General features: G+C 46.6%; 1 protein-coding gene across 1 annotated transcript; it reads left to right on the forward strand.

The window, feature by feature from the left end:
• The first annotated feature begins 1,279 nt into the window (after window positions 1-1,279).
• On the forward strand, window positions 1,280-3,084 carry LOC142256555 (uncharacterized). The gene has a single exon (XM_075328313.1). It carries the CDS (start codon window positions 1,450-1,452, stop codon window positions 2,992-2,994), a length of 1,545 nt encoding a protein of 514 aa, XP_075184428.1. The 5' UTR covers window positions 1,280-1,449; the 3' UTR covers window positions 2,995-3,084.
• Window positions 3,085-26,845: the final 23,761 nt, after the last annotated feature.

The raw sequence follows: 26,845 nt of genomic DNA on the forward strand, positions 1-26,845 counted from the left end.
AGGACTGTGAACTCCTCGGTGGGTGGGACCAACCGCCTGGCCCACCCCCTGGTGTGGACATCAGCTCCTGGAGGAAGGCAACAAGGGTTTCGTGTTTGACCTCAGTGTGCCTGCTGGGAGTGTGGGGTGTGTTGATGTTGTTCTCTGTGGCCCCTGGCTTGTCCAGGGCGCCACAACATCTGTCAACAACACAATCCAGGCCAGCTAACTAAAACCCCGCAAAGACACATGCCAAAGACATTTGCCCCATTTCAAAGAGTACAAATAGACTTTATACAGTTGCCAAAACATGGCATCTACGAGTTTGTACTTGTCTGTGTAGACCTCTTCTCAGGATGGCCAGAGGCCTATCCTGTAAGCTCAGCCACGGCCCGAATTACAGCAAATAAATTGGCCTGTGAGCTGGTGCCTCGGTTTGGACTCCCTGAAGTCATAGAGTCGGACCGAGGTACTCATTTCACTGGACAAGTTTTCCAGAACACCTGTGCCCTGTTAGGCATTCAGTCAGCCTTTCACACGCCTTACCACCCACAGTCATCAGGGAAAGTGGAAAGGTTGAATGTAACTCTAAGGGTATGTGCGCACGTTGCTTTTTACCTGCTTTTTACCTGCTTTTTTGCTGCTTTTTCTTCTGCGCTGTTTAATGGCAAAATGGTTGTGTTCTGCTTTTCAAGCAAAGTCTATGGGAATTTGGGTTTCTTGTCCGCACTATGCAGTTCAAACTGCAGCCTTTTTGTTGCAGAACTTTGGTCAAAAACTCAGCTTTGCACTGCAAAACCCAAATGGCAAAAACAATTGACATGTCAATTGTTTTTGCCATTTGGGTTTTGCACTGCAAAGCTGAGTTTTTGACCAAAGTTCTGCAACAAAAAGGCTGCAGTTTGAACTGCATAGTGCGGACAAGAAACCCAAATTCCCATAGACTTTGCTTGAAAAGCAGAACACAACCATTTTGCCATTAAACAGCGCAGAAGAAAAAGCAGCAAAAAAGCAGGTAAAAAGCAGGTAAAAAGCAACGTGCGCACATACCCTAAAGCTCAAACTAGCCAAGGCAGTGGAGGAGACTGGTAGACCATGGACAGAATATCTCCCCATAGCTCTTTACTCTATAAGGACTACCCCGCAGGGAAAGCACAGGCTCTCACCCTTTGAAATACTCTTTGGTAGTGCACCCAGATTAGGATGCTACTTCACGCAGGAGTTACACCTGCAATGTGATAGCCTAACGTCTTATGTTGTTTCCCTGCAGAAGAGACTAACTGAAACCCACCAAAGGGTCTACTCTTCTCTACCTGATCCTGATGCCATCGCAGGAACCCACTCTCTAAAGCCTGGTGACCGGGTCTACCTAAAGAAGCACGTGAGAAAGACCCTTGAGCCACGATTCAAAGGGCCTTTGACTGTCCAGCTGACCACTCCAACCTCCGTCAAACTTGAGGGCAGATCGACATGGGTCCATGCCAGCCACTGCAAGAAGGCCTAATACTGCTGATAAGTATTTCTATGTGTACTCCCTTTTTGGGGCCTTCTACACCACGGCAGAATTCATTTGAGACCCATCATGAAGTGTTAGCTGAAAAACTTGAGATCACAGACTGCTGGATATGTACAAACGCACCTGTGACAGCATCTTCCATGCCATACTTAGCCATACCAGTCCCAATAAACGAAGTGCTTCAAGGGGGAGGCTGTTACAACAGACTATCAGTCAATGACACCAAGTATCAAAAACTGTGGAACACTAGTGTGCCCATACCAATAGTAGGGTGGGTAGATTTCCCCTGGTGGCAAGGCGATCTTACTACTGGCCTTCCCGGAACCCAGCAATATTTAGCCTTTGAAGGAAGCAGCTGGGTACCCCGTAATTACACAAAAACACCTACTATAGGCAAGATTCCAACAGAAGGAATCAAAATAAGTTTTGGGCGAACCTCTGACAATACAGATGCATTTAAACCCTTGCTGTTAGAGAGACATCTGCATGACCATGGGTGGACACACAATTCATTGTTTCCAGAAGGCACAAATGATACTTGTTACTCCCAACCCGGAAATTTATGGTGCAATGATTCTGACCCATATGTGCCTGGCCGAGAAACCTGTGGTGAACCGTCCGCAGGGTATTGTAGTCCCCTAGGCCAACTGCCCAGATGGGGTATGCTCAGAAACATATCGGCCTTTATAGATATAGTACATAGACTCATATTACAACATTCTGCCATCTGGGATCTCCCACCGCAGACCTACTGGGTTTGTGGTTACAATGCCTACAAATGGCTACCAGTAGGAGTAAATGGCACCTGCACCTTGGCCCGTTTGACCCCTGCCACCTTCATTATCAATACCACTGATATACCAGCAGGGAAAATGCCTCTCCACCTACTGGTAAAGAGAGCAGCAGACAACAATGACAGGCCTAGTGGTCGACCCCATGTGATTCAAATGAGTCATGTCAACAAATTTTTCAGTTCTCTTTTTATGTATCCCATGATAATGCAGATGTATGATAAGTTGGTGGACAGCACTGACTATCTTGATGATCACATTTTTGAGGTTCTCCAAGCAGTAAATAGTACCATTGCCATACAGAGACAATTAATCATTGTAACCAACCAACATATTTTGGTACTGGATTACCTCACTGCAGCCCAAGGGGGGATGTGCCAAGTAATAGGCCCCAGCTGTTGTCACTACATAGATCCAAAAGGAACCTTAAAAGCCCAAGCCAGTTTAACTGAGATACAAAAGCAGAGGAAACAACATGATGAGGAGGTACTCAGAAGCTCAGATGCTTGGTGGAGCAATACCTTTTCAATGTTCAACCCTGCAAACTGGTTTAAGGGAATAGGAGGATGGTTCATGGGGATACTGCAATCAGTGTTCCAAGTGTTACTCTGTTTACTAGTTGCTTATGTAGTGTTCAAGTTGCTAATGGCTTTGTTTTCCCACTGCTTGAAGCAATGTAGATACAATGATTATTCAGCACCCGTATGAAATCACTAATATGCCTTTTTTTTCTCTTCTCTACTCTTTCCTCTAGAAATCACCTTGGCGTATCATGATGAGACTCCTATCGAGAGGCATGCAGGCAGTCCTGGGTGACGGATGTGAGACGACACTCCCTGAGCAACCCACGGCTCAGAAAGTATCTGGAGGCTAGCCTGCTTTCTCTATAGTCCACAGCTTCTCGATGGCCATCTGTCCATCAATCACGCCAATAGGGGGGATTGTGAGGAAAGAGTTAACCTTTTTCACTGACTTAGAAAATAATAGAAATTCATTCTCCCTTGCAAGACCAAACCAGACTTATTTATGTAATAAACTATGAGACCAACCTCAAGGACGCAGAATGTTTTGACTTAGAAACGACTGACAAACATCTTGTTATGGGAAGAAGAACGTTATAGATTATTATGGGAGTATTAGTCATTATGGTAATTTCTCTTGCTGGGAATATGCAATCCACGCCTTAATGAAGGTAGATTAATGAATATGTATGTTGCATAGTTACGCCCTAATCAACTTTGTATAACCTTGTAATGTAAACAAAATAATACACTTTCTATTTGGAGCCACACATCTCCAGTCTTATGTGTATAACAGCGTCTGCTTGTTTTCACTGAGAGCTGGAATAGCAGAGGGGGGGTCACCGGTACCCTCTCTGCATTCGGACATCGCTGGCAACAGCTGTGACCGTTAGGTCAACCTAACACAGGATAGTCCGGATGGTGGATAAGCAGCCCCAATCAAGTTCCAAAATAAAGCTCTCCTGCAGACTCGGAGTGCATCAGTGTCAGCAAGAACTATCCATTGACATTTGAATGAAATGAAACAGTATGGAGGAGACCAAGGAGGACCACATTGCTGACATAGAGACATAAAAAGCTAGATTGCAGTTTGCCAAAATGTTTGTGAGTAAGCCCCTTGTGGATAGATGAGACCAAGATAGAACTATTTCGTAAAGCACATCATTCTATTGTTTACCGAAAATGAAATGAGGCCAACAATGAAAAGAATCCAGTACTACAATCAAATATGGTGGAGGCTCCAGGATGTTTTGGCGCTTTTATGCTGCCTCTGGCACTAGGTGCCTTAACTGTGTGCAAGACATCAGGAAATTTGAATATTACCAAAGAATTTTGGGTGGCAATGTAAGTGCCCAATGCCAGAAAGCTGGGTTTGTGTCCTTGGTCATGGCTATTTCAGCAGGACAATGACTCAAAACATACTTCAAGAAGCCTCCAGAAATGTATGGAAACAAAGCGTTGGAGAGTTCTGAAGTGGCAGCAATTATTCCGGATATCCCATTGAACACCTGTGGAGAGATCTTAAAATTGATGTTGGGAGAAGGCGCCTTCAAAATATGAGAGACCTGGAGCAGTTTGCAAAAAAAGGTGGTCAAAAATTCTAATTGATTGGTGTAAGAAGCTTGTTGATGATTATAGGAAGTGATGGATTGCAGTTATTTACTCCAAAGGGTGTGCAACTGTGTCGCCCTGGGATAGGGGGGTACTCAGATCCGAGCCAAGGGGTCACTTCTGCAGGTATCCCGGTGGTGTGACCCGGTCTGTGATCCCAGGCTCCAAAAAAAAAAGGGGGATCAGGTAGGGGGAATTGTCCGTGACGCCACCCGTGGGTTGCGGTGATGAGATGATGGCACCGCCGCTGCCTCAGGGGACCGTGCCCGGGACTGATGGAGCGGGGCAGCAAGGTGGGATCCCCTCCACGGATAGGGGAGTTGTAGTCCCGGGGCCCAGTGGGAGTTGTGCTGGTGGCAGGGATTGCAGGGAGCAGGAAACTCACAGTTTGGTTGTCTTGGTGTTGGATGAGGCTGTTTTCATGTGTAGGGTCAGGAAGCACAGAGTCCAGTACTTAACCAGAAATTGCCGGTGTCCGTAGGCCTTTGGTACGGGGGTGTTCGAATCCCACACCCGGTACACGAAGCAGGGCCCTCTCTCCACTGCACTGCAGCTAAGAGTCCCCTTCTTTGTTTCGGACAAGGGAAGTCCTCTCTTTGCACAAGTCCGGGGTCCCATGCACACTACCGGCGGGCCACTACCATGCCCCGGTCCACTACAGGTGCCCCTGATGTTGTGTATAGCACTGGTATTTAAAATTTAACCTTTATTAATTTCTCTATTAAAATTATAGGACCAATCAGGTGATACCACAAGGTAAAAAAACACAAAGTACAGATTGGATGCATACAATATATCAACAGGAGTTATATCCAATTCCCTCACGGTCCTCCCGGTTCAGATATATACATCCAAATGATTAAAGTGACATTGTGCAAAAAAACGTGATCCTCCCAAAATTGCACTCTTGCCCTTAGATTAACACTCTTTTTAAAGTGGCTACGTGCAAATGCAAAGATTATCCACAGATCACAGAAAACACTGGGGTATAATCAGGGAGGAAAAACAATGTTTTTTGTAAAACTGGTGCTCAAAAAGTGCAAAATAGTGCAATCATTGGTGGTAGTGGGACTTATGCTCACCGTCTATCCCACTATTCACCAATGAAACCATATGTTACCTTACAATATACGGGGGGGGGGGCGACTCACTAACGCACCACACCAAATCATTTCTTAGCTCAACATGCCTCTGACAACACAGCCTCCCTATCCCCTGATGAATCGCTTTTGAGGAAACGCGTCGGGAGGAGGACGTTGAGTTTGTTACCTTAGGGGTACTGTGTGGTGCGTTAGTGAGTCGCCCCCCCCCCCCGTATATTGTAAGGTAACATATGGTTTCATTGGTGAATAGTGGGATAGACGGTGAGCATAAGTCCCACTACCACCAATGATTGCACTATTTTGCACTTTTTGAGCACCAGTTTTACAAAAAACATTGTTTTTCCTCCCTGATTATACCCCAGTGTTTTCTGTGATCTGTGGATAATCTTTGCATTTGCACGTAGCCACTTTAAAAAGAGTGTTAATCTAAGGGCAAGAGTGCAATTTTGGGAGGATCACGGTTTTTTGCACAATGTCACTTTAATCATTTGGATGTATATATCTGAACCGGGAGGACCGTGAGGGAATTGGATATAACTCCTGTTGATATATTGTATGCAACCAATCTGTACTTTGTGTTTTTTTACCTTGTGGTATCACCTGATTGGTCCTATAATTTTAATAGAGAAATTAATAAAGGTTAAATTTTAAATACCAGTGCTATACACAACTTCTCATATTGGTATTACCCCCTCATACAGGTGCCCCTGAGCCTACTCTCTACTTCAGCTCCAAGACTCGGCTTTCTCCTTTCTCCACTTCCCCAGCAGCCCAGGAGCCACAACCCCTAACTGCTCTCCTCTCCTTCTCCTTCCACTGACTGATTCAACTCCTCCCCTCCTGCTCTTTTTGTTACACTGGGGGAGGGGGCGGCTGCCTCACTGTACTAGAGTGGGATCAGGTGGTACCAAGGAGGTTTAACTCTTTCTGTGACTACCTGGTTGGCCAGGGTGTCACATTCCCCCTTGGTAAAACAAAGACCGTCCGTGGACTGTCCAGACACTGACGGGTTTTTATTTTCCAGGAAAACTGCAAAAAGGATAAACATTTAATGCATATAAAACATAAACATCTCATCCCTCTAAGTGGAGGCACATCACTTTAAACGTTACTAAACTGTCCTTCCCGCCAGTCCATAAAACAACATTTTTACAAGTGCTGCCGCTCCCAATACGGGGCACGGGTTCCGTGCTCCGACTCCTGCTTAGGAGCCAGGCCCACTCGGGTTCCCTCGGCGCCAGCTACAACCGGCCTCGCTAACTGCCGAGAGCCCCAACGCTCAGTGGCCTGCTCCTCCTCTTGGCAGGTGCACCCCCGCTGCTCCACAGCCGGGATGGGGTATTTGGGAGTGGCTGGCGCTGCAGCCGGGGAGATTTCAGGATGGGTGCTGCCATCGCTGTGGTCGGGCGGACTGCCGGAGCCGACGTCATCCCTGTTGCGGTCGGGCGGACTGCCGGAGCCGACGTCATCACCGTTGTGGCAATGCTCGGGGCCGGGTGAGATGTCATCGGGGTTGCAGCCTGGCTCAGGGCCGGACAGGATGTCATCAGGGTTGCAGCCTGCTGTGACATCTGCCGCTCTTGTGTCCAGGAACGGAATTTTGCAGAGTCCTGGCGTCCCTGCACTTTACAGTTCCAATTACATGCCACCGCTTCTCTGCCCGCCCCCCCCCCCCTTGGTCTTTTGCGAGCACTCCTTCCGGCCGTGTTCCCAGGGGGTGGGGCTTCAACTTCGCGCCGTTTTCTGGGAACAAGAAGATGGTGAAGTTGTTTTGGCGCCAAAAATGGCGGGCAAGATGGTGGCAGGTCAAAATTTTTCAAACAGTTCACGGATTACAAGGCGCACGTCATCCAGGTCATGGATGGGGTAAGAATCCTGTTCGTGACACCAAATTGTGTCGCCCAGGGATAGGGGGTACTCAGAGCCAGGCCAATGGTGTCGCTTCTAGAGGTATCACGGTGGCGTGACCCAGCCTGTGATCCCAGGATCCACAACAAAAGGGGAATATGTAAAGGGGGATTGTCTCTGACGCCACCCGTGGGTTGCGGTGATGAGATGGTGGCACCGCCGCTGCCTCTGGGGACCGTGCCCGGGACTGATGGAGCGGGGTATCAAGGTGGGATCCCCTCTACGGGTAGGGGAGTTGTAGTCCCGGGGCCCAGTGGGAGTTGTGGTGGTGGCAGGGATTGCAGGGAGCAGGAAACTCACAGTTTGGTTGTCCTGGTGTTGGATGAGGCTGTTTTCATGTGTAGGGTCAGGAAGCACAGAGTCCAGTACTTAACCAGAAATTGCCGGTGTCCGTAGGCCTTTGGTACGGGGGTGTTCGAATCCCACACCCGGTACACGAAGCAGGGCCCTCTCTCCACTGCACTGCAGCTAAGAGTCACCTTCTCTGTTTCGGACGGGGGAAGTCCTCTCTTTGCACAAGTCCGGGGTCCCGTGCACACTACCGGCGCGCCACTACCCTGCCCCGGTCCACTACAGGTGCCCCTGAGCCTACTCTCTACTTCAGCTCCAAGACTCGGCTTTCTCCTTTCTCCACTTCCCCAGCAGCCCAGGAGCCACAACCCCTAACTGCTCTCCTCTCCTTCTCCTTCCACTGACTGACTCAACTCCTCCCCTCCTGCTCTTTTTGTTACACTGGGGGAGGGGGTGCCTCACTGTACCAGTGTGGGATCAGGTGGTACCAAGGAGGTTTAACTCTTTCTGTGACTACCTGGCTGGCCAGGGCGTCACACAACCAAATATTAGGTTTAGGGAGACAACAATTTTGATCAACTCATTTTTGGAGTTCTGTGTGAAATTATGTCCAATTTGACTCTTTTCTCATATTTTGTATTATTCCTATACACCCAATGGAAATATACATGTGTATAACAAAACATGTTTAATTGCAATAACTTTCTGGGATATATAAAAAAAATTGTTTAAAAGAACAGAGAGTCCTCAGTGGTTGATACCTTTTAATGGCTAACTGAAAAGATGGTAATAATTGCAAGCTTTCGAGACTACTCAGGTCTCTTCATCAGGCATGGTATAACACAAAATCTGAAGAGTCACGTATTTATACACAACAGGACTTAGAATAGTGCAGTAAAAAAAAAAAAAAAAAAAAAAAAAAAACTGACTGAGTAGTCTCGAAAGCTTGCAATTATTACCATCTTTTCAGTTAGCCATTAAAAGGTATCAACCACTGAGGACTCTCTGTTCTTTTAAACAATTTTTTTTATCTCTACTGGCTAACACGGTACAAAGATATATTTTACTTGTATCAAAATGGGATATATAATTCATTTCAAGGGTGCCAAGACTTTTGGCCATGATTGTATACTAATAATAATTTTTATTTATATAGTGCCAAAATCTTCACTTTACAATACAAAGGGGACATGTACAGACAATATCAGACATTACAGATTAATACAACAGATACCAAGAGGAGTGAGGGCCCTGCTCTAAAGAGGGGCGGCAGAAAAGGTAAATGGTAAAAAATGCTTGTCATGTATGGACCAGCCATCAATATGATACACAGGGTAGGGCATACTGATGAACAAAGCATGAAATCTATTGTGTGTGAACAAGGTCAGAAGTAACAGACCTAAGCATTTTATTTATTACTAGCTGTAATACCTGGCGTTGACCGGGATAGTAACTGTCTTTCTCCCAGTCTCTGTCTGACTCTCTATTTCTTTGTCTGTCTCTCTATCTCTTTCCCTGTCTGTCTTTTTTTTCCCTGTCTGCCTCTTTCCCTGTTTGTCTGCCTTTCTATCTCTTTCCCTGTGTGTCTCTGTCTTTTTCCCTGCATGTCTATCTGTCTGTATGTCTCTACCTGTCTCTGTCTGTCTGTATCTTTTCCTGTCTGTCTCTTTCCCTGTCCGTCTGTCTCTTTCACTGTCTGTCTCTGTCTGTCTCTGTCTGTCTCTTTACCGGACTGTTTCTTTCCATCTGTCTCTTTCCCTGTCTGTCTCTTTGTGTCTTTGTCTGTCTTTGTTTTTGTGTGTCTCTTTCCCTGGCTGCATTGTGACAGGCCAACATGTGGCTCCCAGTTCCATTGACTTTAATGTGAGCAGGTGTTTTGTCAAATAACTGTAAAGCGCGGGGGTTAAAATTTCCCCTCAAAACATAGTTTATGACGTTCCCTGAGTCAAATAGGGTGTCTGTGCAAAATTTTGTGATTATACATACGATGGTGCGGATTCCTTTAGCGGACATACATATGCGCGCACACACACACACACACACACACACACATATATACTCACATACATACAGTCAACTTTATATAATAGACTAGCTGTAGCACCTGGCATTGCTTGGGATAGTAACTGTCTCTCTGTCTCTCTCCCAGTCTCTGTTTGTTTGTCTCTGTCTGTCTTTGTTTGTCTCTGTCTGTCTCTGTCTATCTCTGTGTCTGTCTCTGCAAGTTTGTCTCTGATACTGTCTGTCTCTATCCATGTGTCTCTGTCTCTATCCATGTGTCTATGTCTCTATCCATGTCTGTCTGTCTGTGTCTATCTCTGTGTTTGTCTATATCTCTCTCTCTATCTGTGTGTCTGTCTGTCAGTCTCTTTCCCTGCCTGTCTCTTTCCCCGTCTGTCTCTTTGCCCATCTGTCTCTTTCCAGGTCTGTCTCTTTCCCGTCTGTCTCTTTCCTGTCTGTCTCTGTTTGTCTTTGTCTCTCCCTGTCTGTCTCTTTCTCTGTCTGTCTCAGCGTGTCTCTCCTTGTCTCTTTCCCTGTCTGTCTCTTTCCCCGTCTGTCTCTTTTCCCGTCTGTCTCTTTCCCTTTCTGTCTCTGCATGTCTTTGTCTCTCCCTCTCTGTCTCTTTCCCTATCTGTCTCTGTCTCTTTCTCTGTCTGTCTCTGCCTATCTCTCCCTGTCTCTTTCCCTGTCTGTCTCTTTTCCTGTCTGTCTGCCTTTTTCCCTTGTTTGTCTCTGTTTGTCTCTGTCTCTTTCCCTGCCTGCCTCTGTCTGTCTCTGTCTGTCTTTTCTTTTTCCTATCTGTCTCTGTCTGTTTGTCTCTGTCTCTTTCCCTTTCTGTCTGTGCCTGTCTGTCTGTCTCTCAGTCTGTCTCTCTGTCTCTATCTGTCTCCTTACTGACATCATATTACCTCACACATAAGCTTCTTATACTAAGCATGTCCTTCGTTCCTATAGCAACCAATCACAGCTCCTATTAATGACCGGTAGCTCTCAGCTCCGTCAACTTTAATGGAGGCAGGTATTTTGGAGAGTAACTGTAAAGCGTGGGGTTAAATTTTCCTTTCAAAACATAGTCTATGACGTTCCCTGAGTCACATGGGACATTTGTGCAAAAGTTTGTGATTGTAAATGCGACGGTGCAGATTCCTTTAGCGGACATACATATACGCACACATACACTCAGCTTTATATATTAGATTTTCTATTTATTTATTGATTTATATATGATATATAAACATACAGATGCTGCCTCTTCTTCTTGGCGTAGGTGACCTTGGGCAGCATCTCCGCAGATATCCTTGTAGCCTCTGCACTTCCTGAATTCTGTTTCCAGTGATTGCTTGTGTAAGAAGAGCAGTTAAAAAAAAAAGTGAAGATTGGAGGGAGGATTTTTTCCCTTCTAATCCCCTTAGCAGTTCAAACTTTCCTTCTTGTTCGCCCACCCCTCCCCGCGCATATTTATCCCTTTCCCACTTCAAACAGACCCTTCTGTCTCATTGTTTGCACCTTGGAGGTTTTTCTTTTTTTCCTTCATATCACACTGTTTTTTGTTGACAAAGCTTTCCCCTCTCTGGGGGGATGGAAAGGAAAGCAATTGGTGAAAGAGATTTGGAAGGCTTCTCTTTTATGCTGTGAGCACCTCCCTCCCCCATCTTGTCCTATTCCTGCATATGTATATCACCTCTTCTCTTTTTCACTAATTTTAGGTCACATTACACCCTCACTGTATGAGCTATCAGCATGGAGCACTTGGAAGTGATAGGTTACACTGTGCCACCCAAGGCTATCCCAGCTTTTGAATTCCACAATGAAAGAGCCACTCAATCATATACCTTTAATCATGAAGCCTTTCTTTACAAAGCATCCACGGAAACTAAAAAGACATATACAACTGTTTGCTGGAAAAAGAAGAAGAAAGGTTCCAAATAAGGTCAAATAAATACAACAAACAAACAGGAATTTGTTAATACTGCGCTGGCGAAACGTACATTTTTAGGCTATGTTCACATATCATTCATTTGTAACCGATAGAGTATTTAAAAAAAAAAAATGGATGCATAATCGAAATTTTTTTAAAAAATTGATTCTTTTAAAAATGGATGTTTGGGTTCCGTTTTGCGTCCGTTTTATTCGCTTTGTCATGGGTTTGTTTTGAGTTGTTTCTGAGCATCTCCATTCTTCTGGGCATAAAAAAATTGATCCGTTAACATTAAGCTGTGTACACACAATGCGTTTTTTTTTTTTTTTTTAGAAATCTGCACCAAATTCTACATGCCTATCCTGAAGCCAGCAAAGTCGATAAGGCTATTGTGATGCCCTGGCCGGGCCAGGTAGTCACAGATAGGGCCCCGCATTACACCAGTCCCCTAACAAGGTGACAGCAGCCAAACATGTAAATCCTAGTCACCTCCCTCAGTGCTGGATGGACACACCAGGGGGCGGAGCCAGGCGATTGGACACGCCCACCGAGCCTGAGGCAGGAAAACAGTTCAGTTTGAGTGAGTTCAGAAAAGTTGAGCTTGAGAGTGGAGTGGAGGAGATCAGGCCTGTAGGTCAGGCCTGTGACAGACTGACAGGTGCCAGGGTTGGAGCCTGGGCACTTTTGGCTAGGAGGCATATGGAGGCCTCTGTCTGCAGGAGCCGGGAAGACGGCTCGGTGGAACCGTGGTGGACCGGGACAGGGTAGTGGCCCGCCAGTACCGACCCGGGGAACCGACTCAGAAACCGGAGCACAAGAGGGAGTACTCAGACCCTGAAACGAGGTCTAGAAACTACTGGACTGAGTTAATTAACTGATTGCAGTCTGGACTATAGGTCCTTTCCCACCCAAAGTCCCTCATAGAAGACAACAGCTTAGCGAGGGGGATAGAAAGCCACCGCCAAGGCTCAGAGATCCCACGGGCCAGCGTCTGCGGGCAAACGGGCTTTTCCGACATCCACAAGCCGGGGAGCGGACTCCTGATGCTGCAAGCGCAGGTAGTCCAACAACTCAAACAGGTGCAGGAGAAAGGCAGAGACCACCAACCGGGTGGGGGAACCCGACTGCAGCCGGCTGCGGGCACCGACCACCATCATCTTGGTTTACCAGAGACTCGAGTGTTTCATTCTAATGGTGAGTACACCAGTGCCCTCCGGCCGCCCATCTCCCTGCACCGCCAAAGCACCCCCAACGGGTCCCGGGGCCACCATACCTGCCCACGGAGGGGGTTAACAACTTGCTGCATACCATCTCCCCTGGGTGCCCCGTAACTGTAGCGGTGGTGTCCACCTTCACCACATCCCGTGGGTGGCGTCACGACCTTCACCACATCCCGTGGGTGGGGTCATGAACTTAAAACACGGCTCCGGCCGTATACCTACGTCCCCCAAACCGCCAACCCCTTTTTGGTTGGAGTGACTGCAGTACCCCCGGGTCCAGAGACCCTCGAACCACCCACTGAAGGTCCACACCCGAGCGGCTCAGTTGCAGCCGAGCATGGGGCGGCACACTATGTTTACACACTGCTTTTTTGCAGCATTATTTTTCCTGACCAAAACCTGCCCTTGTGGCAGGATGTTTAATGGGAATCATGTACAGTTTTGTCATGTTTTTTGTCACGGTTTTTATGGCGTTTTTTGTAGCGGTTTAGCAGAGGTTATTCTATACTATGGGTGATTTTAGTGCAAAACCATGGCAAACACGCTGCAAAGAATTGACATGCTCATTCTTTGAAAAACCCTACAAAAATGCAGGAGTTTGACTGCCAGTCAGGAAAAATATGAAGGTGATATGTGTGTGTATGTGTGTGGTGTGTGGTGTGTGTGTGTGTGTGTGTGTGGTGTGTGTGTGTATGTAGTATGTGTTGTGTGGTGTGTGTGTGTGGTGTGGTGTGTGTGTCTGTGGTGTATGTGTGTGTGGAGTGTGTGGTGTGTGTGGTGTGGTGTGTGTGTCTGTGGTGTATGTGTGTGTGGAGTGTGTGGTGTGTGTGGTGTGGTGTGTGGTGTGGTGTGTGGTGTGGTGTGTGTGTGTGTGGTGTGGTGTGTGTGGTGTGGTGTGTGTGTGTGTGTGGGTGGGTGTGTGTGTGGTGTGTGTGGGTGTGTGTGGGTGTGTGTGTGGGTGTGTGTGGGTGTGTGTGGGTGGGTGTGTGTGCATGAGATTTCTGGAATCTCATAGGCTTTGCTGGGACTGTGAATGCAGAGTTTTATTAGAGTGGATTTGCATAAAATGAAGGCAAAAACCATGCTAAAAAAACGCACCAAAAACACAACAAAAACACTCTGTGTGAACATAGTCTAAAGGCTGCTTTACACCAGACAATCTATCGTGCGATAGATCGTCGGGGTCACGGTTTTTGTGACGCACATCCAGCATCGCTGGCGATGCCGGCCTGTGTGACACCTCCTAGCGACGCAGTATCGCTCACAAATCGTGAGTCGTGTACTGCTCGTTAGGTTCCATAATATCGTTTAATTTAGTTGTTCATCGTTTCCGGGGTAGCACACGTCGCTCCGTGTGACACCCCGGGAACGATGAACAGCAGCTCACCTGCGTCACGCGGCCGCCGCCGGCTATGTGAAGGAAGGAGGTGGGCGGGATGTTTACGTCCCGCTCATCTCCGCCCCTCCGCTTCCATTGGCCGGCGGCCGTGTGACGTCGCTGTGACGCCGAACGTCCCTCCCACTCCAGGAAGTGGACGTTTGCTGCCCACAGCGTGGTCGCACGAGAGGTAAGTATGTGTGACGGGGGTTACTGACTTTGTGCGACACGGGCAGCGATTTGCCCGTGACGCAAAAAGGACGGAGGGCGGGTACGATCGATTGTGAAATTGCACAATCGGTCGTACCGTGTAAAGCAGCCTTAAGAGTATGTGCACACGATGCAGATTTGGTGCAGAAATTTTCTGCATCAAAATCTTCACCTTCTAGCAAAAAAAAAACACGGCGAAAGCGCTTGCGATTTTGATGCATTTTTGATGAGTTTTTTTAATGAAGTCAATGGCTGGAAGGGCTAAACACAAGGGGTTTTTTTTAGCACGGATTTGCATAAAACCAAAGCAAAAACCATGCTACAAAACGCTGAAAAAATGCCTTGTGTGAACATAACCTAGGATTTCTGAAATGCTGTTGCTTATTTTACCTTGTAGATTTGGTGCAGAAAAAAATCTGCAGCCTGTCAATTGATGGGGCTTTTTTTCCTGCATTTTTAGCCCTTCCAGCCTCCGACTTTATTAACAGAAACGCACCAAAAATGCACCAAGATCACAAGTTTTTTTTGGTGCCTTTTTTTTTTTACTAGAAGGTGGAGATTTTGACGCAGAAAATGTATGCACCAAATCTGCAGCGTGTACACATACCCTAAAGCTGGGGTCACACATAGCGACAGCGACAACAACATCGCTGTTACGTCACCATTTTCTGTGACGTAACAGCGACCTTGTAAGTCGCTGTTATGATCGCTGCTTAGCTGTCAAACACAGCAGAAGCAGCAGTGATCATAACGTCGCTACATGTGCAGAGAGCAGGGAGCCGCGCACACTGCTAAGCGCTGGCTCCTTGCTCTCCTAGCTACAGTACACATCGGGTTAATTAACCCGATGTGTACTGCAGCTACATGTCACAGTGCAGAGAGCAGGGAGCCGCGCACACTGCTTAGCGCTGGCTCCTTGCTCTCCTAGCTACAGTACACATCGGGTTAATTAACCCGATGTGTACTGCAGCTACATGTCACAGTGCAGAGAGCAGGGAGCCGCGCACACTGCTTAGCGCTGGCTCCTTGCTCTCCTAGCTACAGTACACATAGGGTTAATTACCCGATGCGTACTGCAGCTACATCTGCACAGAGCAGGAGCCGGCACTAGCAGCAAGAGCGGCGGAGGCTGGTAAGGAAGGTAAATATCGGGTAACCAGGGAAAGGTCTTCCCTTGGTTACCCGATGTTTACAGTGGTTACAGCTTTCCGCAGCTGCCAGACGCCGGCTCCTGCTCCCTGCTCGCTTCATTTCGTCGCACTCTCGCTGTCACACACAGCGATGTGTGCTTCACAGCGGGAGAGTGACGACGAAAAAATGAAGCAGGACATTCAGCAACGAGCAACGACCTCACAGCAGGGGCCAGCTCGTTGCTGGATGTCACACACAGCGATAGCGACGGGACGTCGCTGCAATGTCACAGAAAATGGTGACGTAGCAGCGACGTCGTTGTCGTCGTCACTGTGTGTGACACCACCTTTAGGCTATGTTCACACGGGGTGTTTTTCGCTGCATTTTTGGTGCATTTTTTAGCATTGTTTTTGCCTTAATTTTATGCAAATCCATGCTAATAAAACGCTGCCTTCACAATCCTAGCAAAGCCTATGGGTAAGTACACACAGTGCGTTTTTTGCGGCGTTTTTGCGCGTTTTTCGGGTGTGTTTTTGCTCAGAAAACTGCATGACTTTGCTTCCCCAGCAAAGTCTATGAGTTTTCATTTTTGCTGTCTGCACACAGCGTTTTTTTCAGCTGCGTTTTTGTGCTGCACACAAAAACGCAGCATGTCAATTATTTTTGCGTTTTTCACTGCGTTTTCCACCCATTGAGTTCAATGAGATGTTCAAAAATGCAATGAAAAATGCAAATTGCAAATATAGCTGCGTTTTAGTGCGTTTCTATGACTAAAAACGCAGCTATAAACGCAAGGGGTGGGTAGTACAGTGACATGTACAGGAAGAGGATTCCTTCTGTCAGTAAACACAGAAGCGTGAATCCTCCTGGTACCGCCACCGCTGCTTCATTCTTCCGTGCGGCGCCATGTCAGCTCCCGTGGGGCGCCCTGGCCGAGCGGAAGGTGGAAGCAGCTGCGAAAACAAAAGTGAACAGTAGAAAAAAAATGCCATGCTCACCTGTTACATCTCGTGGCTCTCCTGAGGCAAGGACTGAGGCAGTCTCCCATTCCTTGCCTGCCACGAGCACTCCTCCTCAGCAGCGCCGAAGGTCTGCCAGACTGCGCAGTGTGCAGGAGATACCTTCTCAGAGAGGCAGCAGAAGGGTGACACCTAGTGGTTCTCCTGTTACAAGGAGTGAAGCGGTCTCCCATTCCTGGCCTGCCGCAGACTCTCCTGCTCAGCGGCCCCGAAGGTCTGCGAGGCTGCGCAATGTGCAGAGGTTTACTGCTCAGGGAAGCAGTGAGATTCCCGTTATCTCTCCACATTGTGAGACCGAGGATCCCGCCTCTATTTCCCAGAGGCAGGAGGGTGAGCATGTGCAATGCGTGGTGAGTCCTGATTCGCTCACTGACGTCACACGGCTTGATGACAAGGCTGGTGACGTGGTGAATCCTGACTGGCCAGGCTGGGACGTCGTGGACCCTGATTGGGTCAAGTCCGTCATCTCCGCCTCGCGCCCGCCCTCGGGTGGAGCTGCACCTCCTTAAAAGCTCCCCCTGCCATCATGGCGGCGCGCGACCGTCCTTCTATGTTTGGATGTCTGGCAGCGTGCTGCCACGCCACTGCTCAGGCATTACTGTCTCTTGTGGGCTTGGCCCTTGCTGCTCCGGCAGTACCTCGTTTGCAGGCCGTGTTCCTGCCTTGCTGCTCCGGCAGTACCCCCGTCAACAGGCCGTGTTCCTGTCCCAGGTGAGCTCCTCAAGTCTCCATTGGACTCACCTGGTTATTGAAAGCACACGTGCGTGGGCACCTCTGTGCTACCCTCGTGCCATATTCTCGTGACTTCCACTGGCACACGTGCGTGGGCACCTCTGTGCTTCCCCGTGCAACAGGTACACCGAGCCGTGAGATCTGTGCCATACAACCCTCACGGGTTAGGGCAGATCGGTGTACATAGATCGTCTGTGACATTCCAGACGATCGCTAGCAGCAACCCGCTCACTCTTCACCCACCATAGCGGCGGTCCCTTACACCGCACAGTGGACCTTGACCGGCGGAAGCAGTCCATTTCCCATCTTGGCACGCTTCCCCGGGTCCCCCTCGTAACACTCACCTGTCTGCAGACTCCCGGTGCCATGTCCGCTCCTGCTCCTCTCCCAGTACCGCCGCTCCGGCTGTGTGCAGTCTCCCCGGGCATGTTCGATGGCTGCAGGACCTGGCGGTGGATCACCTGATGCGGTCACCTGATGCATCAGCTGATCGTAAGTCTCGCGGTGACGCCGGCGCCCGGCCAGCTTCACCTATCAGCTGATGCTGTTAGGAGACGTCATCAGCTGATTATCGGCAGCTCCTGCAGCGATCAGACAGGATCAGACTCCCGTCCGACAGCTCCAGGAGCTGCCGGTAATCAGCACATAAGTGAGCATTTTTTTTTTTGCACTAATGCATCAGCTGATTGTATAAACGGCTTTTATACAATCAGCTGCTCTGTCATGTGATTCACGTCCGTGAACCTGACAATCATCTGATCGCTTTGCCTTCCAGCAAACCTATCAGATGATATTTGATCCAGATTGGACGGCGCGGGACCCTTGACCCAGGACTACTGCCGAGGGGGATCTTCTTTTCAATAAAGATGGAGTCACTGATTGTGTTGTGTTTTATTTCTAATAAAAATATTTTTCTGTGTGTTGTGTTTTTTTTATCTTTACTAGAAATTCATGGTGGCCATGTCTAATATTGACGTGACACCATGCATTTTGGGCTTAGGGCCAGCTGATAATATACAGCTAGCCCTAACCCCATTATTACCCAGAAAGCCACCCATCACCAGGGCAGCTGGAAGAGTTGGATACAGCGCCAGAAGATGGCGCTTCTATGGAAGCGCCATTTTCTGGGGTGGCTGCGGACTGCAATTCGCAGAGGGGGTACCCAGAAAGCATGGGCACCCTGCACTGCGGATTCCAATCCACAGCTGCCTAGTTGTACCTGGCTGGACTCAAAAATTGGGCGAAGCCCACGTCATTTTTTTTTAATTATTTCATGAAATTCATGAAATAATTAAATAAAAAGGGGTTCCTTATATTTTTGGTTCCCAGCTGGGTACAAATAGGCAGCTGGGGGTTGGGGGCAGCCCATACCTGCCTGCTGTACCTGGCTAGCATACAAACCCCACGTCATTTTTTTGGGAGGCAAAAAACTCCTGCATACAGTCCTGGATGGAGGATGCTGAGCCTTGTAGTTCTGCAGCTGTCTGCTCTCCTGCATACACTATTGGATGTAGGATGCTGAGCCTTGTAGTTCTGCAGCTGCTGTCTGCTCTACTGCATACACTATTGGATGGAGTATACTGAGCCTTGTAGTTCTGCTCCCCCTGCCTCTCCCTCCAGCATACAGTCCTGTATGGAGCATGCTGAGCCTTGTAGTTCTTCAGCTGTCTGCTCTCCTGCATACACTAGTGGAGAATGAAGAACATATTGAAGAAGGAAATGACATCAGACTTTTTTTTTTTTTCAACAATATTTAATGGCATTGTTCACTGATAAAAAAAATGCATAAAACCTCAGTGAGCAAAAACGCAGCAAAACGCCGTAAAAACGCATGCATTTTGCCGCGGTTTTTTGCCGCGGGTGCCGTTTTTTGAGGTTTTTGAGGCAAAAAACGCACAAAAACGTCATAAAGACACAGTGTGTGAACTTAGCCTATGAGATTCCAGAAATTTTATGCACACACAACATCTGCGGGTTTTTTTTGACTGTATCGTACCTCAGTCGCAGTGACACTCGCATGACACTTGGCTCCTGCTGTGCTGCCAGCGTGAGCAGAGTGTCATGCGAGGATCGCAGTAGATCCTCGTGTGGCTCCGGCCTTACTATGATGCTGACTCAGGAACTGAGCCCACATCTTTGCCACTAGATGATGGCTGTGTTATTTAGCCATCATCTGCCTCTAAAGGGTGCTTTACACGCTGTGACATCGCTAGTGATAGCTAGCGATGTCGCGAGCGTTAGCACCCGCCCCCGTCGTTGGTGCGATATGTGGTGATCGCTGCCGAACATTATCGCTACGACAGCATCACACGCACATACCTGCTGAGCGACGTCACTGGAGACACCGAACAATCCCTCCTTTAAGGGGGTGGTGCGTTTGGCGTCACAGCGACGTCACTAAGCGTCCGCCCTATAGCAGAGGAGGGGAGGAGATGAGTGGCCGGAACATGCCGCCCACCTCCTTACTTCCTCATTGCTGGTGGATGGCAGGTAAGGAGATGTTCGTCGTTCCTGCGGTGTCACACGTAGCGATGTGTGGTGCCACAGGAACGACGAACAACCTCGCTGCTGACCAGGCAACGATTTTTGGTAAATGAACGCCGTGTCACAGACCAACAATTTTTAACTATTTTGGGATCGTTTAAGGTCGCTCATAGGTGTCACATGCTGCGATGTCGCTAACGATGCCGGATGTGCGTCACAAACACCGTGACCCTGACGATATCTTGTTAGCGATGTCGCAGCGTGTAAAGCACCCTTAACCGCTGCATGTGGAGCTGTTACATGCTGCTGTCAATCTCTAGCACGGGGACGCATTATTCTATGTGCATATTTGCAACCCCGTGACCTGATTGTGGGGTGCCGATGGGCTGGTATGATAGCCGGGAATCTGCGGAGGACCGCTGTGCCTGTGATGACAGTAGTATGATTGTCAGCTTTCAGCTGATGCTCATAGGAGACCATGGTTTTTGCTACATACAGTAATACTCTAATATATCTGTATATAGCACACATGATTGGATGATCGCAGATTCAAGTCCCCAAAGGGGACTAACAAATACCATGAAAAGGGAAAACATTTTTTTAAATATGAAAAAATACAAAATACGTGAAAGTTTAGATCATCCCCGTTTTCCTCCAGTAAAAACATCAAAATAAAAAAAGTAATAAAAATCCCACATACTGTATATGGTATCACTATGTACATAAGTCATATCTATCAAAATATCAAAATAATTAACCCAAGTGGTAAGCGACATCACGTAATAAAGAAAAAAAGCCAGAAATATAGTTTTTTGGCTGACGCAACGCTACACAAATGCAATAAGAGGACATCAAAACATTGTACCTTGCCCAAAATGATATTAATAGAAAGGGAATCTAAGGGAGAAAAAATAAGCCTTCATGCAGGTCACTCCACTGAAAACTGAAAAAAGTTATGGCTCTTGGAAAATGGCAGTACAAGTGAAAACTTATTTTTTTTAAAAAAGTTATGACTTTTGGAACAAGGAAAGTAAAAAATCCCAAAATCGGAACTGCTGGAAAATGGCGTGAAAACAGCAAAAGTCGGGTTTTTTTGCATAACCTTGTATTATACAATATTTTATGATGTAAATGATGAATCGGGGCCATGGATAAAAAGGCATAACTTCTATATTCACTAAAAAGGAGCAAATTACTCCAGAAAAGTGAAGAAATAGCAATAATGAAGATGTTTCTGTATTGGAAATAATTTTTTGCCCAAAAATTATCCAAAAATAGAAAAATAAACATGTGAACAGAGCTTTATTGAATCTTTAATGTCTAAATACAAACAGTGCATACAATGGATATGGCAGCTCAATAGCCTTTTTTTAGAAAGTGCCTTTGTTTGGGCTACGGCAGGTTGTGTTTTTTGCCTAACTTCAATGGTGAAAAACGCAATGTGCTACAATGTATTTGGTACATCTGAAGTGGTGGAATTCTAAAATCTTCTTAAAGAAAGAAACATAAATAAGCCAATGATGAAAGGAAATGCGTAAATGTACTTCTTTTGCTACTGTAATTGAAAATGAGACCACTGATCAAACCCTCTCCCCCCAAACTATCACCACTACCATACAATTCAGTGCATTTCAAAGCAGTGTGCCCCGGCAGCAGTCTAATATGGATTAAAAATAGTGTAGATACCACTCATGCTGAATGTAAATTGCTCATCGGCAGTCAAGGAGACTGGAACACGCTTCTGTATGTCTCTACATAAAATTTGAGGACTACAAAGCTACTGTAGGCGCTTTAGACGCCTATGGGTGTAGTATTACAGCTCTAACTACAAGCTTGTACAAATACACATATGGACATGTACACTAGTCCTAAAAATTTTACTTTGGTCATACAAAATGAAGATTTGGTAAAAGAGGCTGAATTTGGAGAATGTTTGCATGTAAACACATTTTAGAGTAACTTCCAAATAACTGTTTACACCATAATAAAAAGGGCCACTTTCAACTAGGACATGAAAGGCATCTAATCACCACCCCCCAGGGACGCTCAGTTGAGACGTCTCTCATGATAATTTTCTGTTTGATGCCCGATTGGGTAATACTGTTTCACATATATATATATTTTTTTTCAGTGGCCAGTTTTGCACAAACTTCAAAAAGAAGTGTAGTGAAATTACATGTCACCTTTGAATTAAAAAACCTCCTGACCAACTATCAGTTTGTCATCAAAGTCAAGTCACAACCAAGTGACAATTGACAAATAAAGCTAATTCAGTGTGGACAAACAGTATGGAGGAACGTCCTGTTGTCACGCACCCATTTCTCAAAATCACTTTGATTTACAAATCACATTTGTGGGCACTCTTAGATTGCCCCCAACATCTCCTCTCTGTAGGAAGAACTTCAGTGAAATGAGCTAGCATAAACACCTGACCCGAGTTAAACACTCAGATCATGGAGATATTGCAGGTGACAACTTGTGGTCCAGCAACCTTCTATGGTCATAGATGGCCTAGGGTCCCCTTAGACATTAATGTCGGCTGAACTCCCTAATATTGATGGGTTAGGCTGACACTCTAATGTGTAAGTGGCCCCTGACAGGTAATGTTGAGGGGGATAAAGATTTGGCATGTCTGATTTCGGACTGCCGATTCTTTTGTTCTCTAAGAAATAAGTCACCCCCAGACATATCCAATAGTGGCTCCCTCAGAGAACACAGGAGCTCTTGGCAGAGTGAGGACTCCTGTTTATGGCATAGTCAGATGAGATAGCTGGCGGCTAAATGATTGGCCAAGTCATTGTTAGGTTAACATCTATCTAAAGTGTATGGAGGTCTGCTAGCCCTCCAAATCTATTAGACTAATTTCAGGCGGACCCAATTTTGTCAATGAGTTTGGCTAACATTCCAATGTGTATGGCAGCATCAGTCAACTGATTGCAAGGGAAGATATCGATTAGCCATGTCCGATTTTGGTCTGCTAATTGCCTTGTTCTCCCAGAGATGAGTTACCGTTCTCATAGAGAACACAGGAGTGCTCAGCCAACTGAGAGCTCCTGTGTATGGGATAGTCAGATGAGATAGCTGGTGGCCAAATGATTTGCAAAACCATCGTTGGGCTAACATCTATGTAAGATGTATGGAGGACTTCAAGATCTCCAATTCTATTAGGCTAATTTCAGCCACACCAACGTTGTCAATGAGTTTGGCCGACATTCTAATGTGTATAATGTGTATGGTAGCACCGGCCATCTGATTGTAAGGAAAAATGATGATCAGACATGACCAATTTAGGGCTCCTGATTGCTTTGTTCTCCCAGAGATAAGCTATCATTTTCATATGGAACACAGGAGCGTTCGGACAAATGAGAGCTCCTGTGTATGGGAGAGTCAGCCAGCAATTCTGTTGGCTGAACAATTGGCTGAAACATTCCAATGTGTATGGTGGCACTGGCCACCTAATTGTAAGGGAAAATGTCGATTAGGCATGACCAATTTTGGGATGCTGATTGCTTTTTTTCTTACACAGATAAACAACCATTCTCATATAGAACACAAGCCAAATGAGAGCTCCTGTGTATGGGAAAATCGGCCGAGATTTCTGTTGGCTGAACAATTGGCTGAAAAATTCCAATGTGTATGGTGGCAGTGGTCATCTGATTGTAAGGGAAAATGTCGATTAGACCAATTTTGGGATGCTGATTGCTTTGTTCTCCCAGAGATAAGCTACCGTGTTCTCATAGAGAACACAGGAGTGCTCGGCCAAACGAGAGCTCCTGTGTATTGGAAAGTCGGCCAAGACGACTGTTGGCTGAACAATTGGCTGAAACATTGTTTAGTGTGTATGTGTATGGAGGCTTTTATAGTCAACCTTATTTTAGTGGTTTTCTGATCTCATGCTGGTGGGATTGTGCTGGAGAAATTATTACACCCACTTCAAAGATCTCTTTGTCTTAAAGAGGGCTCTAGCATTTCCTTTTTCTTTCCAAACATGTGTTCCACTGCCAGTTTTTTTTCCATCATACATCACACAAAAACATAGCTCTGGAGATATACTTGGTAGGGATTTTTTCTCTTAAATTTAGCTTGAAGTCAGATTGTTAAGTAGATTAATCCCACACTTCCAGAGTAGTGCAGCATATGGGTATCCTGTGCATTCCAGGCTTCATGCCAAAATGTTCTGTTAAGTAAAATTAAAATTAGGACGATCTAATCAATTAGCCCGTTCATCCTTCAGTGTAGGGGCCAGGTGTGACCCTTCGAGGCTTTCCTGAATTCCTCCGAGGACCATTATGACCTGTGTTGTTTGACATAATATCTTAGTGAAAAATTGCTAAAACATATTACACTTTTTTAAGGGTCAAGCTCAATCCTACTTTCAGAAGCACCTTTATTGACCTAAGTTTAGAAGAAGTGGCTCCTCGCTTGGTCCCATGCTGAGTTATTGTATTACACTTCAGTAAAGGGGGCTTTACACGCTGCGACATCGCTAATGCGGAGTCGTTGGGGTCACGGAATTTGTGAAGCACATCCGGCTGCATTAGCGATGTTGCTGCGTGTGACACCGATGAGCGATTTTGCATCGTTGCAAAAACGTGCAAAATCGCTCATCGGTGACATGGGGGTCCATTCTCGATTATCGTTACTGCAGCAGTAACGATGTAGTTCGTCGCTCCTGGGGCAGCACACATCGGTATGTGTGACGCCGCAGGAACGAGGAAGCTCTCCTTACCTGCCTCCCGGCCTCTATGAGGAAGGAAGGAGGTGGGCGGGATGTTCTGGCCGCTCATCTCCGCCCCTCCGCTGCTATTGGTCGGACGCTCAGTGACGTCGCTGTGACGCCGCACGGACCGCCCCTTAGAAAGGAGGCGGTTCGCCGGTCACAGTGACGTCGCCGGGCAGGTAAGTATGTGTGACGCGTCTGCGCGATGTTGTGCGGCACGGGCAGCGATTTGCCCGTGTCGCACAACAGATGGGGGCGGGTACCCACGCTAGCGATATCGGGACCGATATCGCAGTGTGTAAAGTAGCCTTAACAGCTGGAGATTTAGGTTTTTCCAGCCCACTGTAGATAAGAGAGCTATGGATGAAGAGCACCTCTTATCTTCTCAGAAGACTTTGATAAAAACAGCTAGGACCTACCCACTCCTTAATATATGTTCTTGATTCTGAGTACACATAATATGACAGCTGGGTGCTATATTTGAAAAGGGAAGGAACACTTGAATGAATCCATGTAATGGCTATAATCTAAACACATTTTGTTGCAAGGTTTACATACTTGCTAGGGAGGGGTGACTCAGTGATAAAGAAACTGCTTTGAAATGCGAGAATGTGAGTCAAGCTTTATATCTTCATAGCTTGGCTTCCCGTGCCTGAGGCACCAAACTGTATTGTACAGATCTTCAGGTCAATGATTTATCCTGCCTAGACCACAGAATGAATAAACAAATCAGTGCTTGTCATTGTATATATCCAGATGAACAAAAGATACTGTACGCCGCCGAAGGAAAAGTTAAAGGGATATTATACTGAAATGTGCCTTACATTAAAAACATTTTTTGTTATGCCGTTCTTGCTATATAAATAAAGAGCACTTTGCTGTGAAGAATGCGTTCTCCAGACGTGACCATTCAGTAAATTCCGCGTGATTTATTCCACTATTCATATAATAATCTGTCCACTAGGGGCACTATTAACCCCTTTGAGCCTTCAAGTGCAATATCACCTTTTGGAATATCGTATTTGATAAACAATGCTTTACGTATACAAATAATTTTATTTGTTCAGAAAAAGTATCAAGAAACTGTGTTATGAAAGGCGTAAGTTCTATTTTCCCAATTTGGGATGGATATTTTGAACTATATTTTTTTATTGTTATACCCAGCAGCTCATAGTAACAAGGAAGGCATGATCTGTATCTATCTCGCTTACACCTTATTATGCACATTTGCAAAGTATTGAAATATATTTGCTTATGGATGAGTACAATTGAATCCCTGACCGCCCCACCACCGTGCGAAGCTGCCACCCGACCACCGTTCGGAGCTGCCGCCCCACCACTGTGCAGAGCCGCCGCCCCACCACCGTGCGGAGCTGCCGCCCCACCACCGTGCAGAGCTGCTGCCCCACCACCGTGCGGAGCTGCCGCCCCACCACCGTGCGGAGCTGCCGCCCCACCACTGTGCGGAGCTGCTGCCCCATCACCGTGCGGAGCTGCCACCCTACCACCGTGCGGAGCTGCCGCCCCACCAACGTGCGGAGCTGCGGCCCAACCTACATCCCACCTACTGTCTCCTCCCCAAAATCCTTTAGAATGTAATCCCGCAATGGCAGGGCCCCCTTCCCTCTGTACTAGTCTGTCTATTGTAACTTGTATATGTATTCTGTATGTAACCCCCTTCTCATGTACAGCACCATGTAATCAATGGTGCTCTGTAAATAAATAAATAATAATAATAATAGGGGCGACGTTAGCAGTGTGATCAGGTCAGCTAATCACGCTGCTGACGGAACTCTCAGATGCTCTGCATGTTGTTATGGTACAGTAATTGCTCCTTTGGAACTGAAGACATCAAAGTTATTGTTACCATGGGAAACCTTGTGAAGAACAATATTGGGGGAAGAGAAAGTAGGGGAAAGGTGGAAATGTGTGAAAAGGCAGTATGGGGAACAAAGGGGGTGGGACAATCTGTGAGGAGACCATATGAGAAGGGGGAATGTAAAAATATATAATAATAATACTACTAATAATAATATTTTTTATTTATATCGCACCAACATATTCCACAGCACTTTACAATTTAAAGGGGATATATTCAGACAATATCATACATTACAGAATAACACAATTCAACAGTTGGGAGTTGGAGTTTAACTGTCACAGGATTATGGATTTTAAATACCATATACAGACCAAAAAATTTGGGAGTACATTTCTTACATTATACTTTAAGGCATAGATTTTTTGAGGATAACAAAACAAATTCTCCCAGCCTAAAGACAGGAGCCCTCCTACATCTGCGGTTCGCAGTT

The sequence above is a fragment of the Anomaloglossus baeobatrachus genome, chromosome 11 (genome assembly GCF_048569485.1).
Source record: "Anomaloglossus baeobatrachus isolate aAnoBae1 chromosome 11, aAnoBae1.hap1, whole genome shotgun sequence".
In the NCBI taxonomy this organism is placed as follows: domain Eukaryota; kingdom Metazoa; phylum Chordata; class Amphibia; order Anura; family Aromobatidae; genus Anomaloglossus; species Anomaloglossus baeobatrachus.